Source organism: Artemia sp. Qi Xiang Cuo, chromosome 2 (assembly GCF_049724085.1).
Source record: "Artemia sp. Qi Xiang Cuo chromosome 2, ASM4972408v1, whole genome shotgun sequence".
NCBI classification, from domain to species: domain Eukaryota; kingdom Metazoa; phylum Arthropoda; class Branchiopoda; order Anostraca; family Artemiidae; genus Artemia; species Artemia sp. Qi Xiang Cuo.
The window spans coordinates 31,721,504-31,741,529 of NC_142795.1; the positions used below are offsets into that span (position 1 = coordinate 31,721,504).

The 20,026-nt window shown below is 35.0% G+C and overlaps 1 protein-coding gene across 1 annotated transcript in view; it reads right to left on the minus strand.

The window, feature by feature from the left end:
• Positions 1 to 18,720: 18,720 nt before the first annotated feature.
• Tnpo-SR (transportin 3) overlaps positions 18,721 to 20,026 on the minus strand; it is a 118,463-nt gene continuing 117,157 nt past the window's right edge. The window contains exon 17 of the mRNA XM_089108080.1: positions 18,721 to 19,602. Within this exon, the coding sequence (XP_088964206.1) occupies positions 19,542 to 19,602 (61 nt within the window). The 3' untranslated portion in view covers positions 18,721 to 19,541. The remainder of the gene's footprint in view (positions 19,603 to 20,026) is intronic.

The following is a 20,026-nucleotide window of genomic DNA, read 5'->3' on the forward strand; positions in this document are numbered from 1 at the left end:
GGTTTGAGAGACTCTATTGCCAGATTCCGTGTGGTTTTTCTTTGCTTGGTGCCCATTAAAAACGAAATTTTTGTGTTAAATAAGTAGTTCTTGTATCTTTTAAAAGAGCTTTACGGGGTTTGAGAATTTAATGCAGTAGTTTTTTTAGTAAGGACATCAGATAACATAAGAGCGTATGATTCCGACTAATATCTTGAGTATCGAGTTTGTTAGCATAATTTCATCAACATTACTTGTGAGTGCTGGCACATTTGATGATATAAGTTAGATCGGCTAATCAATTTAATTTTTTTTTAGTTATGTAGTTTTTCAGTAATGACACTCGATATCCTAAAAGTGTTTGATTCAAACTTTTACCTTGAGCATCGATATTTTTAGCAGAATTTCAAAAGGAGCGTTCATAAGTGCTGGTGTATTTGATGAAATAATTTAGATTGTATGATTAATTTAATTTTTAATGATTTTTTTGCAGTAGTTTTTTAATAAGCACACTCGATATCCTAAAAATTTTTAATTCAATTTTTACCTTGAGCATCGATGTTTTTAGCAGAATATCAAAAGGATCATTCATAAGTGCTGACCTGTCATTGATGAACTAATTGATGTCGCATGATAATTTTTTTTTTAATGCAATAGTTTTTTAAGTAAGGACACTCGATATCCTAAAAGTGTCTGATTCCAACTTTTACATTGAGAATCGATGTTGTTAGCAGAATTTCAAAAGGATCGTTTATGAGTGCTGGCGTATCTGATGAAATAATTTAGGTCGTATGATAAATTTAATTTATTTTTTTTAATGCAGTAGTTGATGCTACAATCAGAATTGTTTGATTGACGTTTAAAAAGGGGTAATCAGATTTGCGAATTGGAGTGTAGGATTTGCGAATTTGATCCTATTAAGGATTGACTTGAAATAAAATTTTTTAAAGAGAAATGGCAGAAAAATGTTTTGGGGGAGATGGGGTGATTGTGTACTGCATAATACACAAGTGGTGTTTGGACAGTGTTGTCAATTTAAAATAGTTTAACGTTATACTATACGAAGAAGTTGATACTAAGAGGGGTGTAGATGACAAGAAAAGAATTGTAATAACGAATAGCTTTACTTCTTCGAAGTGTTCCGAATAATACATAAGTGGTGGGGTGATGGCAGAAGGATGTCTTAGAGTATTTATAGTGCTGTACGATGGGCCGAGCTGCTAGGCAAGGTATAATGTGATCCAACATGTTTTGAGAGTATGCAGTTTGTTATTAAAAAATTGGATGCTACAATCAGAATTGTTTGATTGACATTTAAAAAGGGGTAATCGGATTTGCGAATTGGAGTGTAGGATCTGCGAATTTGATCCTATTAAGGATTGACTTGAAACAAATATTTTTAACAAGAAATGGCTGAAAAGTGTTTTGGGGGAGATGGGGTGATTGTGTACTGTATAATACACAAGTGGTGTTCGAACAGTGTTGTCAATTTAAAATAGTTTAACGTTATACTATACGAAGAAATTGATACTAAGAGGGGTGTAGATGACAAGAAAAGAATTATAATAACGAATAGCTTTACTTCTTCTAAGTGTTCCATATAATACATAAGTGGTGGGGTGATGGCAGAAGCATCTCTAACCGGATGAATTAGTTGAAAATTACGTTTTAACAACAAATGTCTGAAAAGTGTAATCAAAAATTAAGAATTGTCTTGAGGGGGGAATGGTCCATGGAAAAGGGGAAGGATATTTTTACATGAAATCAACTGCAAAGGTATTTCGGAGGGGGTAGCTCACTTCATATACGGGATAATTTGCATTCGCCTTAGTTTTTAACGATGCTCTTTATTTCTAGTTGAAAATGCTTATTTTTTAATTTAATTGGGATGAAAAGTCAAAGTGTAACATAAAGAACAAGGTATTTCGGAGGGGGTAGCTCACTTCATATACGGGATAATTTCCATTCGTCTTAGTTTTTAACGATGCTCCTTATTTCTAGTTGAAAATGTTTATTTTTTAATTTAATTGGGATGAAAAGTCAAAGTCTAGCATAAAGAGCAAGATATTTCAGAGGGGGTAGCTCACTTCATATGCGGCATAATTTCCATTCGTCTTAGTTTTTAACGATGCTCCTTATTTCTAGTTGAAAATGCTTATTTTTAATTTAATTGGGATGAAAAGTCAAAGTCTAACATAAAGAACAAGGTATTTCGGAGGGGGTAGCTCACTTCATATACGGGATAATTTCCATCCGTCTTAGTTTAAAATTTTTTTTTGGGACTTCGAAATTATTCAACGTTTTTTTTACATATCTAAATCATATCAGAAAAATTAAATGACACTTATTATTTAAATTTTAAAATATATTGTTGTGCATACTCATACTCCCATTGATGAGGGCTGACGGATCTAATTCAATATTTTTTTCATTGAAAAAAACTTTTTTTTTATCAAATTTTTTTTTTACTTCGAAATTATTCAACTTTTTTTTTTACGTCTAAATCATGTCAGAAAAATAGAATGGCACTTTTGATTTAAATTTTAAAATATATTATTGTGAATACTCATACTCCCATTGATGAGAACTGATGGTTCTAATTCAATATTTTTTTTCATGAAAACAAAATGTTTTTTTTAACAAATTTTTTTTTTGGACTTTGAAATTATTCAACTTTTTTTTTAAATATCTAAATCTTATCATAAAAATAGAATTGCACTTTTGATTTAAATTTTAAAATATATTATTGTGTATGCCCATACTCCTATTGATAAGGACTGATGGTTCTAATTCAATGTTTTTTTAATGAAAGCAAACTATTTTTTTTTTAAATAATTTTTTTTTTGTAATTTGAAATTATTAAACTTTTTTTTTAAATCTATAAATCATATAATAAAAATATAACGACACTTTTGATTTAAATTTTAAAATATATTCTTGTGCATACTCATACTCCTATTGATGAGGACTGATGATTCTAATTCAATATTTTTTTTTCATGAAAACAAACTATTTTTCGAACAATTTTTTTTTGGACTTCGAAATTATTCAACTTTTTTTTAATCTATAAATTATATCAGAAAAATAGAATGACAGTCTTGATTTAAATTTTAAAATATATTCTTGTGCATACCCATACTCCCATTGATGAGAACTGATGGTTCTAATTCAATATTTTTTTTTCATGAAAACAAACTATTTTTTTAACAAAATAAATTCTTTATCAATTTCTTTTGACAGATACGTTTGATAACACTGACATAATTTAAATATCAAATTGAACAAATTCTTTATTAACATTCTTTATCGATATCATATGTTGGAAACCTCGGATAACATTGACAAAATCTATCAATTAGAATGAATAAATTCTCTATCATCATCCGTTGGTAGATTTTTTATTATGAAAAACTGTAAGTGAGTAAGTATCAAACTCTTTCTAGAATTCATCTCTTGGATACACAATACGGAAATTATAAAATAAAAAATGTAATTTCCAGACTTCATTTGCACGCACTAGATACCGAGAGTTCTATGACTCCTCCCCGCAATGAATTCTAGGGGTTTTATGACTCCTCCCCACAATGAATTCAGATGGTCTTAGGACTCATCCCCCATAGCCATAACTCCATTCAACCTTGAGCGAAGGTATAAAAGTTTGATGAAGTATTTTTCTACTTAACAACTACATTAATAGCTTCCAAGATGATAGGACTGTATGACACAGAATTTATCGGTTTGAAAAAATCATCTTGTGGTGTTATATTTGAATGTGCATTTTTATTATTGTCTATGGAACTCGAAGAAATTGACTGTTATCATTGGATAGTGAACTATAACATGTTTGAGTATGATAAAAGCTTGTGGAGTACTACATTACATCATATAAACAGACTGGGATTCTACGGTAGAGTGATTACACAAATTAATAAAAGTGGTCAGGAACTGAGAAATGTTCAGGAGGAAGTCAGAGAAGTTTGCAGCTTTTTCGGGGTTGAAGCACTCTACGTAAAGGGCAATGTACCTACAGATAAAGTTTTAATTCAAAAGTGTTACCCTAGGATTCCACTTTTCAATCTAGAAGAATTAAATGTCCTAAATTTGAAGGGGGTTATCACCGTCCTGAAGACGAGGTTAGGTTCTTCGCGTAGTGGATACATAAGGACATACCTGATCGTGATAAATCCATAAGACATGGTAAAAACTATTCTATATCATGGGACCATCGTTTCTTGATGTTTAAGAGTGAACTCTAAGTACTATTCTTATGTAAACATGTGTTGTTGTTTTTTTCTCAAAAAAGCTGTTAATACGTTTAAGCAATAAATATCTTTAAGCTTAACCCGTCTTTATTCCTTAGAATAGTTCTATTCATTTCATTAAATTATGAAGAAATTGTAAGTAAGTAACAATAGCTTTCTTGAATTCGCTTCCTGGACACAATACAGATATTTAATTCAAGAAATCATGGTAAAATCGCAAGTAAGTAATAAACTCTATTTTTTTCACCTATTGGATACACAATACGGAAATTTCATTCAAGAAATTATGAAGAATTTGTAAATAGGGAACAAACTCTTTCTTGAAGTCACCTCTTGTATACACAATGCAGAAATTTCATTCAAGAAATTATGAAAAAATTGTAAGTAAGTAACAATGTGTCTGTGTGTGTGTGTGAGTGTGCAAGGCAGAGCAATTTCCTCACAAATTCCACTATTTAATGCCCCCCTCCCCGTCCGCCCCTCCGCCCCACCACGGCAGCCCCCCGCGGCGTTCGCGCTCCAATTCGCAAATCCGATTACCCCTTTTTAAATGTCAATCAAACAATTCTGATTGTAGCATCAACTACTGCATTAAAAAAAAAATTAAATTTATAATACGACCTAAAATATTTCATCAGATACGCCAGCACTCATAAACGATCCTTTTGAAATTCTGCTAACAACATCGATTCTCAATGTAAAAGTTGGAATCAGACACTTGTAGGATATCGAGTGTCCTTACTGAAAAAACTATTGCACTAAAAAAATTATCATGCGACATCAATTAGTTCATCAATGACAGGTCAGCACTTATGAATGATCCTTTTGATATTCTACTAAAAACATCGATGCTCAAGGTAAAAATTGAATCAAACATTTTTAAGGATATCGAGTGTGCTTATTAAATAACTACTGCAAAAAAAATAATTAAAAATTAAATTAATCATACAATCTAAATTATTTCATCAGATACACCAGCACTTATGAACGATCCTTTTGAAATTCTGCTAAAAACATCGATGTTCAAGGTAAAAGTTCGAATCAAACACTTTTAGGATATCGAGTGTCCTTACTAAAAAACTACTGCATTAAAAGAATAAATTAAATTGATCATGCGACGTAAATTATTTCATTAGATACACCAGTACTCATAAATGATCATTTTGAAATTATTCTAACAACATCGATTCTCAAGGTAATAGTTTGAATCAAACACTTTTAGGATATCGAGTGTCCTTAATAAAAAAACTACTGCATTAAAATCTCAAACCCCGTAAAGCTCTTTTAAAAGATACAAGAACTACTTATTTAACACAAAAATTTCGTTTTTAATGGGCACCAAGTAAAGAAAAACCACACGGAACCAGGCAATAGAGTCTCTCAAACCCCATAAAGCTCTTTTAAAAGATACAAGAACTACTTATTTAACACAAAAATTTCGTTTTAATGGGCACTAAGTAAAGAAAAACCACACGGAATCAGGCAACAGAGTCTCTCAAACTCCTTAAAGCTATTTTAAAAGATACAAAAACTACTTATTTAACACATAAATTTCGTTTTTAATGGGCACCAAGTAAAGAAAAACCACACGGAATCGGGCAACCGAGTCTCTCAAACCCCGTAAAGCTCTTTTAAAAGATACAAGAACTACTTATTTAACAAAAAAAATTCGTTTTACTTCTTCGTATAGCATAACGTTAAACTATTTTAAATTGACAACACTGTCCAAACATCACTTGTGTATTATACAGTACACAATCATCCCATCTCCCCCAAAACACTTCAGCCATTTCTTGTTAAAAAATTTTATTTCAAGTCAATCACACGGGTTTTTCGCTAGCAAGTCGGCTCTGAAGTATTCGCAAATGCTATACTCTTTTTTTTCCACCTTAATAGGATCAAATTAGCAAATGCTAAACCCTTTTTTGCAAATGTCAATCAAAGAATTCTGATTGTAGCGACCAATTTTTTTAATAACAAAGCCTACACACATGTACACACTGTGCTTTCAAAACTCATCTGATTGACAACATGAAAAGTGCCAAGGAACGTAATCTCCTCAAAACTTAATTTTTTTGGCAATTTGCACGTCAAACTGTGTGAGGGAGTTCTGACTCTCTTTGAAAAGGTGTATAATTCCATAAGAAGGAACGTAAAGGCCCATAATAGCATAGGAAGGACTATAAACCCCCAGAATAGCATGGGAGGGACTATAAGTCCTTAAAATAACATGGGAGGGAACATAAGCCCTTATAATAGCATGGGAGGGAACATAAACCCTTAGAATAGCATGGGAGGGAACATAAACCCTTAGAATAGCATGGGAGGGAACATAAGTCCTTATAATAGCATAGGAAGGAACATAGTCGACTAGATTCCATAAGTACATGCTCTGGAAAGACACCAAGGAACATAAGGCAAGCAAATCCATAAGTACATGCTCTGGAAATGTTTTTCCTATAGGGGCAAGCAAATAGCATGGGAATTGCTATTGGGCCAAGCAAAATGGAACCTAGGACTCTACTAAAAGGGCACTTACAAATTTAATTATATTTAGAATAAGCTATTACACATCTCTCTATGATGTTCTGGTCATTCGCTAGCCCTGGTGAAAAAAAGGGAGACAGATCAGTGCTACCGATGCAAAAAAGCGATTTTCTTTGTTGTTCAAGGAGGGAGACTGTAATCTCCTGTATAACATTTTCGACCATGCTGATTCCATTTATGGTACATTTTTCGTTTTGATCTGACGCCATTTTCGAGGGGATTCAGGCTCTTTTTCGAAATCATCATAAATTTCTTTTCGCAATAAACATTTACTTTTAAGATTAACCGAAACAATAGTTACCATTCCTGATTCAGTGTCAGATGACATTTGTTTTTTTCACAAGACAGTTTTTTCAAAACGTGGTTTTTAACTTTTGGTTACTATGGGCTGTTGTTCGCTCTTTGCTAGGTTGCAGCTGCCGTTGGAACCATGATGAAGCTGTGAGCAATATCCGTTTTGCAAGTTCTTTTAATAAGCACGGGACTTGTGCCCAAGCCACACGCAGAAATAGGCCTAAGCAACATTGAGTTAATGAAGAAAATTTTCAATAGTAAGTTCAGACCAGTTTCAAGTTATCGTTGGGAAATTTGGGGATTCCAAAATTGGAATAAGTTAAAGAGGATTATTCCGTTAAGTTTCTTTAAGAAATTAAATAAGAAAACAAGTTTTTTTCAAATGAAAGTAAGGAGAAACATTAAAACTTATAACAAACAGAAACTATTACGCACATGAAGGGGGTTGCCTCCTCCTCAACACATCACTCTTTACGCTAAAGTTTTTTAGTACTTAAAAAAAAACCTTCTTGATGTTCTAATTAAACAACTCTTGTGTTTCAGGAGTCGTTCTTAAAAAATTGGGACAAAGCTCAAACTTTTGCGTAAAGAGTGAGATGTTGAGGAGGAGGCAACCCCCTCATATACGTAATAATTTCTGTTCGTTTTAAGTTTTAATGCTACTCCTTACTTTCAGTTGAAAAAACTTGTTTTTTAATTTAATTTCTGATCTTTTTTAAATAATCCCAGGAAATATGGCCCCACCTACATGGAGAAATACCCTCCCCACGAATATATCCTCTAGCCAATTCAATCCCGGTGAAAATTTACCCAGGACAATTACCCTTGACAACTCCACGCGTAAAATTGACACGGAAAAGAGAAAGCAACAAATATAAAAAGAATTTTGTATAGGAAATCTTACAAATTCCCCCAGTGTATAATATCCCCTGACATGTTCATCCCCTGGAAAATTCCCTACCCATGGAAAAAACTCCATAAAAAAATTTGTCCCCCTCCCACACTAAATTGTATGAATGTTTCCCAATAACAAATACTATGCATAAACAATGGGCAAATTTTTTAACTTAGACCTTTCCCCTGGGGCTGTGGTGGGGTCATGTTATTATATCAAAAGGCATAGTTATTGGGCTATGATGAACAAAATGTTATTTTGGCATAACAAAATGTTATCAAAAGGCATAGTTATTGGGCTATAATGAACAAAATGGCTATCTTAAAATGTTGATCGGACGATTTGGGCAAAAAGGGGCGGGGGAGGGGCCTAGTTGCTCTCCAATCTTTTTGGTCACCTAAAAAGGGCACTAGAACTTTTAATTTCCGTTCGAATGAGCCCTCTCACGATATTCTAGGACCACTGGGTCGATACAATCCTCCCTGAAAAAGAAATAAATGAACACGCATCCGTGATCTTTCTTCTGGCAAAAATACAAAATTCCACATTTTTGCAGATAGGAGCTCGAAACCTCTACAGTAGGCTTTTCTCATACGCTGCTGGTGTGATGGTCTGATGGTGTGATTCTCATTAAGATTCTATAATTTTAGAGGATGATTCCCCTTTTTTCAAAAATCAGGCAAATTTTCTCAGGTTTGTAGCCGTTAATGGGTAAGACTAAACGTGATGAAACTTATATATTTGAAACCAGCATTAAAGCCGATTCTTTTGATATAACTATTGGTATCAAAATTCCGTTTTTTAGAGTTTCGGTTACTATTGAGCTGGGTCGCTCCTTACTTACAGTTCGTTACCACGAACTGTTTGATTATTAGGTTTAAGTGATAAGTTTAACGAGTTCATTTTAAAGGGGTGCATTATGGTTGACTAGTGTAAGAGTAAATAGATTAGCCAGTTGGGTATTGGGAGAAACTGGTATATCTACAAGATGATAGGCTATTAAAGGCAGCATAGCAGGACTGCTTGATTGACACGAGGAAAGGTTCTTGGGTTAGCCAAATAAGATGTATTTTAGAAAGTTGTGGATAAGCTAAGCAGTGGAATAACGGGGAAGGATCGGGGCCAGAAAGGGGAGGGTGGATTCCAACCTCGTAAGGGATATTTTAGAGAACCAGGAAATCTAAAAACGGAATTGTGATATATTGGCGTCCATGGGCGCCCATAAGGGAAAGGATGGGGGGGGCGGGCTCAATCTCTTATGACTGAATGACACTGCCTTATATCTTTATATTTTTGTTTTAAGATTTCTATTATATAGCATGGGAAGTGCCGATTACACTGGCGGATCCAGGGGGGGGGGCGAGGCCCCCCCCCTACGATTTTTCTGTGCCTTCTTTTCTTGTTTTTTTTTCTGTTTTACTCTTTTTTAGAATAAATTTTCAATTATTTGCACCTTTTTTACATTGCCCCCCCCCCAATATTGTGCTCATTGATGCCCTTGTCACCTTGGGTCTCCCCCCAAGATTTTGCTCTAGATCTATCTCTGGCCGATTGGACCAGGTAAGCCCACCCCCCAAAAATTCAGCTAATAGGCGCCCATGTTAGCGTCCTCGTCTCTCTTGATTGCTAGGATTAAGAAAGCACTGGGAGAGGATTTTCATTTTAAGGCAGGGTAATATCATCAAGGGGAAACTTTACCTTTGGTGATAGATGAAAGTATCTAGAAAGGTCGAAGTCGGAACAAGGTCCTTACTTTTACCCAATGAGTAGAAATGGGGAATGTGAATTAATTCGTTTTTGGGATTTTTGTGAAGAATCAAATAGTCTGAAGGAAGGAATTTTTTCGGGGTAGAATACAAGGGAGAAATGGGTGGATATAATGTTGAGTGATAGTAGCTTTATGGGAATTAAGAAGTTACGTAAGTTTGTGGGTACAGGTCTGATACATAGTGATCATTTCATGTAATTTATTTATAATTTAATCTGGATTTAAGGGTGTGCATTTGTTTGTGATTTGTATAGTGTTATATTTTTTGCATCAACCATGGCCCGTAAAGGCTGTTAGTGTTAATAAATATCATATCATATTATAGTCGCACCCCTCGGTATAAAAGCAAAGATGTATAAATGGCATTTCTTTTTCCTTGTTTTTGACGTCACGCGTGCATTGCAGAAGCGGAAATTGATTTAAATTCAGCAAGTTTACCGAACGGGGTTGATTTGCATGGTGTTGAATTAAACGGGGGTTGGGTTGAATGGGGGTTGGGTTGAAAAAGTGCTGAGTTAAATGGGTTGAGTTACATCCGACCCAAATGAATGTAATATCAGGTTTTTCAACCCTTCAAGTATTTTTTTTTTAGGTACGATTAGGAATTTTTTCTATGTTTACGTCTATTTTGTTAATCAAATAAAGTATATGCAGAACTAGGGTGGTAGTGGTAGTGAGTTGACAGAAATACAAGTCAAAAACGTACTGGTAGTCCTTTAATGGGAAAGTTCCAACCATATTTAGCTTGAAAACTGAAGATAGTTCAAATCCATAAATTGTGAACGGTAGACCTAGGCTTTACATAATTGGCGCTGTATTCCTGCATAATTTTGATTTTACCGACAAATGTGACTATAATCGGTACTTGTTAATTATCCAGAACACACTCAAGAATTAGGCTCTGACAAAAACCTGTTTGCCACACTGCAATCGGTTATGATTTGCTTATTTTCAGTGAGTAAAACTATGATATAGGCATATTTAAATTAAATATTTAATATATAGAGGGGGTTAGGGGTTAAGTTAGGTATTTAATATAATGCGTTCTGGGCGGCCTGCTTTCCATAATTCTCTGTAGTAGTTTCCACAGCTTTGATTCTAAAGTATTACATTTTCATCATATTTTGATATATTTCATTAGGGTTAGCCTAACTTCGCTTCTTGGGTGTGTTCTGTATAATTAACAAATGCCCTGTATCCTGGGCACCTTCTTAGCTTTGGGAATGGTAGTTGGTAATCAGAAGTTTCAGATCAATACATATATCTACACAATCTGATATTTATGCTGACTCCAAGCATGTTTAAAACAAGATTAATCGCTAAGGCTGGGTTTTCTTACCCTTTTACCCTACCAGCACCCTTTAGAAACTATTCTCCCCTCATCAGAATATCCCACAACATGATTGCTGAAACACATCTTTTTACATCTACGGTATTAGATACTCGTATAGGACTATACATATTCTTTCTAAAAACCTCCTTGAATCCTTTATTGCTCACCCGAGGGTGTCAGGGGTGTAGCTCCAGCATTTTTATTGGGGAGGCAAGAGGGGTCTACATCTGAAGAGTCAAGGGACATGGGTTATATATTTTTTCTCCAAGTTATTGGGGGGCAACTACCCCCCTCTAAACGACGCCACTGAAGGGTACGTGGATTTGAAAATACCAGCCTCTTGGTTTATGTATCTTTGCTTTCCTATAATTCAAGTCTAACTCTAAGGCTTCCAACCGATTAGCCTCTTGCTCTCGGGCTCATGCACAACCTATTTTCCTTTTTCACATGAGAAAAGGAAGAGTTTAAAATAAATAAACCTAAATAAATTTATTCTAAACTTTTACTAGCCAATCTTTGATACTGTTTATGATTTAAGCGATTATAATAAAGCGCTTAAGACCTTGAGCAAACTTTGATAAGTAAAATCTCGAATAAGTGTATTCTTGGCATATAGTATGATCGCTTTGAACTCAATCGCTTTGATTCAAAGCTAACACATTATATCTGCAGATAAGTACTTAAGGTCTATTCTATCATCGCTGAAAAAATTTTTGGAGGGGGAGGGGATTTAGCCTTATTCGAAAATAGAACCAAATTCTAGCAAAAATGTCGCTGGCAATAAATTGTTTTGTAACCTACGCACCAGCCGACGGTTTTCTTAAGGAGACTCTAGACGGTCAATCATTTTGATCAAAAGTTTCTGTCAATCAATTGATGTTTGCTCCAATTAACCTCCAATCAACCCTTCAATCTCGATCGAAACTAGTCTAACACACTGCTTTTGGTCAAAATGATTGAATCATTCAAACTTTCTATTAAACACCTTCAACGCTTGATTCAAGCGTCACACAGGTTCCTAGAGACCTAGAGGGTCAAACATGCTTGAATTAATCGATTGACGGAAGCTTTTGACCAAAATGATTGACCGTCTAGGGCCTCCTTAAAGGAGGCCCTAGACGGTTAATGAGAAATTTCCAACTGGAAATTATGGCCTCATCCCGTGCCTCATAGGCAAAAATATAAAACGGTCATTTTTCTGAGGGAAGTCTACTTTATAGCAGCTCCGAGAAAACTGACATTAAAATAAACGCACAAAACCAATATAATGTTTTAATTCTTTAGTTAAAAGTTACCGAAGTTATGACATATTTATTTATATTTGAGAATTATACTATTTTGACCAAGTGCTTTTCAGGATTTTATTACTAATTTCAACTGGAATTTTCTCCTATGCCCTAAGATTGATAGGAAACCCTTAAAGGTTTTCAGAGCCTTTCACTCTATAAAAAACCTTATAGGAATGTTTGAAAAATTTCAAGTTAAAAATAGTGACAAAATCCATCTCTGAACTTAGCATAAAACAGCAATTGGATCAGATACCGTGGCTATTCATAGTAACTTGCTTATTCAAACCGGGTACACGGTAATAACACGTGATTCAAACATGGGAGTTTTTTTTAGTAGGAAGTGTGTAATTTGCGTGAAAAGTAAAATTCATGGTTCATAAAATATTTAATTTTTTCAGCCACCATCTGAGGGTCTTGGTGACCTGTTTCTTAAACAAGAAGTTCTTTAAGACCCTCGCTACTTATCAAGACAATTATGGTAATTTAAAGAATTATTAAAACAACCTGCAAATAAGAAAAGGAAACACCTTTTTTTTTGGGGGGGGGAAGTTTACTTTTAAGTAATTAGAGCCTAGAAACCTTTTCAGGTTGAAAGTTCGGTAATGGTTTCGTCACTTAGGCTCACTTCACGATTAAGGTTACTGACAGGACAGAAATCAGATAGGAAGAAAATTACCATTACATTCTCCATTCAGTATTCTTTCGAAATATATTAATCACTGCCGCGGCAACACTGTTTCAGTCCCCCCCCCATCCACAACGGGGCTAGGTATAGCCCTAGACTATATACAAAGTTTAGTGGTTCTGTGGGTTTGTGATTATTTTTTGTGGTAATTTCTCATCAACTGTTGGTTCAGTATGCCAAATAAAAGTAAAATAAAGAAATAGAAAAAAAACAAAACAAATAAAATCAGCGAACTTTTGTATATAGCCTCGGACCATATCTGTCCCCGTTAAATGGGGGCGCTGGGACGGAATTGTGACGGCAGTGATTTTTCCCCTGTAAGTTAGCTTAGCGCATTCGCAAGCCCTTTTCTTGCCAAGCAAATATAGAGCTTTCAGTGATGGTGCATGCATCAAAAGATGGAGATAACAAAACAGCTTTCATTCGCTAAATCGGCACAACTGAACTCCACGAAGTCGTTCGTTGTTTGTTAGAAAAACGCAACTTACAAACTGCGTTGAGTTTTAATGTTGCTCCATACTTTCAGTAGAAAAAATTGTTTTTTATTTAATTTCTAATCGTTTTTCAAATAATGCCGTTGAATCTGGCTCTTCCTCCATGAAAAATTCCCCCCTTCAAAGGAAACTCCTCCGATGAAAGTTCCTCCGACGTAAAAATAAACCCCTCCACGTAAAATTTCCCCCGAACAATTCTATCTTCGCTGAAAATTCCCCCCGTAAAATTTCTTGCGGACGATTCTGCCTGAAAAATTCTCCTTGGCATAATTTTATTCGAAAAAGACTTCGATTTCTAATCGTTTTACTGATCACTCCGGAAATCCCCCCGTCCGTGGAAACTTTTTCCCGGAAACCCAAACGTGCTGAAAATTTCCCCCGGAACATCTCCACATTCAAAATTGATTTGGCAGAGAGAAAATAAGACAAATAATAATAACTTCGCATAAGGATTCTGTCAAATCCTCCCAGTGTAAAATTCCCCTTGAAAAGTTTACCCCCGAAAATTTCCCTCCCCATGAAAACCCACCCCAAGCACAAATCCCCCCCCTCCGCCAGAAAAATGGCTGTATACTTTCCAATAAAAAATATTATACGCAAACAATTTGGCAAATTTTATATCTTCAAGGCCTATCCTCAGGGGCTGTGGAGGGTCATGTTATCTCCAAAGGTATAGTTTTTAGGCTTTTTAACTATGCTGAACAAAATGGCTATCTCAAAATTTGGATCGGACGGTAATGGGGGGAAAAAAACTTGGGAGGGGGGCTAGTGGCCCTCCAATCTTTTTGATCGCTTAAAAAGGACACTAGAACTTTTAATTTCCGTTCAAATGATCCCTCTGCCGATGTTCTATCTAGAACTAACGGTTCGATACGATCATTCCTGGAAAAAAAAACAACAAGTTAATACGCATCTGTGATCCCTCTTTTGACTAAAAATACAAAATTCCACATTTTTGCAGTTGGGAGCTTGAAACCTCAGATTCTTTGACTCTTAGGGGGTGTCTCCCTCCTTTTTTGAAAATCAGACAAATTTTCTCAGGTTCATAGCCTTTCATGGGAAACACTAAGATTAATGAATCTTATATATTTGGAATAAGCAAAATAAGCTGATTCTTTGGATGTACGCTATCTATTGATATCAAAATTCCGTTTTTTATAGTTTCGATTACTATTGAGCCGCATCACTCCTTACTTACTCCTTACTATTGAGCCGTATCACTCCTTACTTACAGTTCGTTACACGAACTGTTTGATAGGGTTTATTCATTATCATTTTTTTTTTACCTTCCAATAGAATTGAAGAACCATGTTGGGTTTCAAACCGGTACTTCCCCCGTTTCGGTAGTGTTCGTACTGTCAAAGGTCTTAGTATCGAGCACATATGCGGTACTCCTTGCCAGACGGACTAATTCAAAAAATAAATAAAGAGGGGAGTTATACAAAAAACAAGGAGAAAGTTATAATTAATCCTCGAATCATTAGATATTGGCCAAAAGCCCCACCCCCTCCCAATATACATGTGTCCGATTGGCACTTGAAAGTAATGAACAGCGTCAAGACTGAAAACAAAATATATAATAGTCCTTGTTAAGAGAGGGCTTACGCCTTACTTTGTTTTCTGTCTGTTTTAATTTGTTTGCAGTAAGTGAATTATAGACCACACAATCATTTGCTAAAGGACAAAACGCAGCCCCCCCCCCCTTAGGAGTGTGCACTTGGAAATAGGGATTTGTATGGTGTTTTTCGATGCGCTGAACAAACTAGCTGTCCATCTGATATTGCCTTCTCTCTACTTTCTGTTACCACTGGTTATATGTTACCACTGATATTGCCTTCTCTCTACTTTCTGTTACCACTGGTTAGATACAGTTATCCCGGAAAAAAGTACACTTTTAAGCAAAATTCTGAAGAGGCTCTGAAATTCCAAAAGATGATTTTTCAGATTATGATTTTTGAATTTTTCAAAAAGTAAAAAAAAAAAACAGATGAAAATATTAATCTGTTAAAATTACTTGCCTGTAAAAATTAGCGTTTGCAAAGCTCCATTTCTCCCCCTCCTTCACTGTTTCTGCATGCATGGTTCACACAAGTAAGAATATATGAGAAATAGAGTTGAAGATTAAACAAAAAATTCAACGCCCTAATAAATAAAATATCATCAAATCAGCAGGTATACGCGCAGACTGGGTCTTCGGACTCTTGGCACCTCGCCCAAATCTGTAGATTTTTACAATTGTTCCTATAATTTATTTTATTCTCCATACCTTTCTCCGATTTTCGCTTATTTCGAATCTGCCCCCCTCCACAAAAATTTGACTTTCTACAGGTTCAGAATCTACTTCAAAATCAAATTCGTGTGTGCAAGTTAGTATTTGGCATGCATTGACCAAACGACCTTTGTTTATGGAATTTTTTGTCATCTTTCAAAGCGACTTCTGAACATTTTCAGCGGCGGATCCAGGGGGTGAGGGGGCACGCGCCCCCTCCTAGCGTAGTCTAAAGTAGTGTAATTTACTTAATTAACTCAAGTTTGCGTTAATCAAACTTGCTCCTAACGCAAGTTTATTGGATCAGCCTATTTTGCGCCCCCCTAAAATGTTTTTATCGGATCAACCTATTTTTCGCCCCCCCCCCCCCCTAAAAAAAATCCTGGATCCGCCCCTGAGCATTTTCATGAGGAAAATAGTAAAGAACCGGAACTTATCATCCAGAACTTCGTACTAGTGATTATGGAGCACACTCTTCCTAGTTACTCAGGCATTTTCTAAGAAAAGTGCGCATCAAAGGGGCTCGTGCGCCCTTGGAGACTATAATACGATGGATTTCCGGGAGCAGAATCTCTCTTCAGGAAAGCTCTTCCTTTTTTTGCTCTTTAAGTTTTCCGGATACTTTTTCTAATTATAAATCGGTCTTAAAGTCGAAAAATAATCACCTCTTTAAAAGAGAACAATACCTGTCCGTCAGATATTCCTCCAGATTGCTTGAAAATTCCCCTGATAAATTCTGTACCCCCCTTGCTCGTACCCTTAATTCAATAACTAGTTCAGATTTCGAAAGCATGTCGACCTATTACCCTTATCTTGTTTTCTCTCAGTTGCATGAGAAATTACCAACAGATCAACTAAAAACGAAAAATATGCCTCATATATTACTATAAAAGATATAGCCTCCTATATATTTTGGAAATATTAAACCTACTTCCGCCTGTTGTTTACTTAGCAAGTCGCCTTCATTCCACGCATGCAAATCCTGCAATCCCAAAAACCTGACTCAACCTTATTCTAGTTGACGTTTAGAAGGCTTTCTTTTCGACTGATCGTAGTTTATTCATTGATAAACTTTTAATTTAGTTCCATGTTGACCATTTCCCTATAACGACTATTGCTTCCTTTCTACCAAACCGTTCCCATTGCGTCAAATACCAAAGCAATTGCTCTAATTTTCTACCAGTTTTTGTAGCTTGCAGCAAGGAATCTATTTGACCCTCTACTGTTCCTTATTATGGATTGGATGGTTTGCATTTAAGATCCTTGAAGACATTTCTAGTAAAGCCTTTTCTAGAAGTATGAAAGTTAAATAAATCCTCAGTTCTTACTTATAATTTCCTAATTAATTCTCTATCTTTTGTTACCCCTATACCCCCACAGTGACAACTTCTTATACTGAACTTGGTATAACCTTGTCATTTAATCTTAAGTGGGATACCCATGTTGACAACATTACAAAAACAGGCTAACTTATCCTTCGCCCTACTTAAGACTCTTTCAAATTTCGATGCTTACTAAATCCTATTCTCCATATTTACCTATCTTTCGTTCACTCTACATTATAATATTTGTTTCCTGTGTGGCATTATAGCCTAACTGAGGGAAATAAACAAAGAATCGAGGCAATTCAGAGGAGAGCTCTTAATACTGTTTTTACAACACAGATGGCCTACACTCACCTTTGAAAGAAAGCAGCTTTAGTCACCCTAAGTAATACACGTGAGGCCCTTTGCACCAGCTTTGATCAAAAGGCTCTAATTACCTTTCTGGGCATCAGTTCGAAATAGTAAGACGATACTAGTTTTTATAATCAATAGAAAACTAAAAGGACATTTGGATAAAAAGTACGGCTACGTGACAATTATCAATCGTGATATTTTAGTTCTCTTTTTGATGCATTTGCCCTCCCACGTGTCCTTTATCCATCCCTTCGTTGTCGTTATTTAAGAATTTGTTCTTTTTCTTGAACTCACGTTTGTTATTTCAAATATTGCAAATTCTTACTTGGGTTTCCAATTGGGAATAGATAAGATTGGAAACGATAGTTTTTACATTGAAACTGAAAATATTATCGGTATCCATAACTATATTCTTTTTTTCATAATGCAACAAACGCTTGAGATCTTCTCATTTTCGTTATTTTATTTTGTCGCCGTTACTTCTTAAGGTCCTATCTTAAATTTTCAAACTTTTGAAATATTTGCCAAAAACCGCTTGCTGAGTTCAAAAGGCGGATCAGAATGCAATGCACGTTTCTTTGCAAATCATACTTTGGCCCTCCTGATTTATATAACCCTCCTTATCTTCCCTTTGAAAACAGCTTAGGCAAGATTTTTGCGATTGCCTGGGGGGTTTGAAAATGTCAGATATGATCTTTGGGCGTAACAGCGACAATTTGATGTTTTCTATTCGTTTATTTTCTAGACCAATTGGGTTGTTTTTTTTTCCGTAGAAAGTTCATTTGTTTGATTTTTAGGAGTGTTTATGTAACTTTATTTACTTATCTTTTACGCTCCTTCATTTTAAAAGAAATAAATAATCCCCGGGTCCATGAATTATTCCTTCCTCACCATAGCCCAATCGTGAGCCCCCTTCAAATGGAAAAAGGTTAATATAATTACTCTAATTTACTGCAAAACGGAAGGGTAAAGGTACGCGGAAACGTAAACAAGTCCAATAGTTAATTCAATATTGAACTATTTTCCATTTTTTTTTCAAACCCAATAGGCTCTCTTATTTATTTTTTTATTTTTTATGGTTGTTATTTATGTTATTTATTTATTTCTTTTAGCCGACCTTTTACGTTTAACCTCCTACAGCTCTCCAGACCTTCTAACGGGTGCTTCCCTGTCACTTAGGACTTGCCTGACTTTTAAACCTAACTAACACCACACAAATCTTATCTTTTAAAATATTTTCTTGTGTATTTCTTATCGTATATTAATAACAACGCAAGACACACTTAAGTAATAACTAATTTATATGTAGCTTAGACAAATCCAAGCTACGTTGAACGTATGAAAAATACAGAATGGACGAAAGAGAAAAAAAGAGAAAAGGTATCATAATCGCAATGGTGGTGAAAATGGCATACAAATAAGATTGATTTTTTTTAAGCCAGCAAAGGAAGAAGAAAACAAGTTGACAACAATGGCTTGACTTTTTTTTACAAAGAGACCACAATCAAGTTAGGAAACAGACGATTTCCTCTAGGGTGCAAATATGAACCAAAAAACAATTTAAAGTATACTTTTAGAATTTTCCAGGGGGTACGTCCTTCCAAATAACTCCAATTTTGGGAAGAATTCCTCTACATATAAGCAAATATGTAATAACACTAATAAATTGCATGGGGTTGTAACCGAGTATTAATATTATTGTAACATTACGTAAGTAGCTTAAAGAAAAAAAGAAAAGTTTACGCATCATTTTACTGGACTCTCAATCGTCTTTATCGTCCATCCAATCTTCATACATCAGCAATGTCATTACTTATAATTATATAGCACATCATTATATTAACATACTTTTCTTATATCACACCAGGCCTGGCCAAAAATCAATTATAGAAATTTTTTAAAAATTATATCCGTTGCACTATGACAACAGTGCAAGGCTCATTATAGGATTCTAATTAGTTTTCGCATAACTAATATAAGAACATTTTACAATGATAAATCAATTTTTTTCTAGTACATGCTTTGTATTGAACTCTTGGAAGAATTATTATCGATAGAGTCTAATGAAATCCCTTAGTGCACGTGTCACATCTTTTGAACTGGTAGCCCTAGAAAAAAGAAATAAAATAGTTAGGGACAAAAATTGAAAAAGGCAAGAGGCAGCACCTTCGTCTTAAAAACTAAATATTTCAGAAATGGATAGAAAAAAAATTCTTGGAATACATGAATTTTGGTTTCCATAAATATCCAAATAGTCCGGTAGATGGCATACGATTGAAAGCTCAAAAGATGCTAGGAATAGTAGATAATAACAAAAATAAGGATGGACGGCAACTTTTATGGTGCTTTTTAATATAAAAGGGATAGATTCAATTTGTATTCGCTAAAGAGCTTCAGTTTGGAAAAAATGGCGAGCATTTTCAGTGGAATAAGATACTATTCGCTTAATTATTCCAAAAGATGGTAATTCTTACTAAAAGATGGCACTACATGCAGATTTCAGTCTTAAAGCTAAATATAAAACGAACTGTG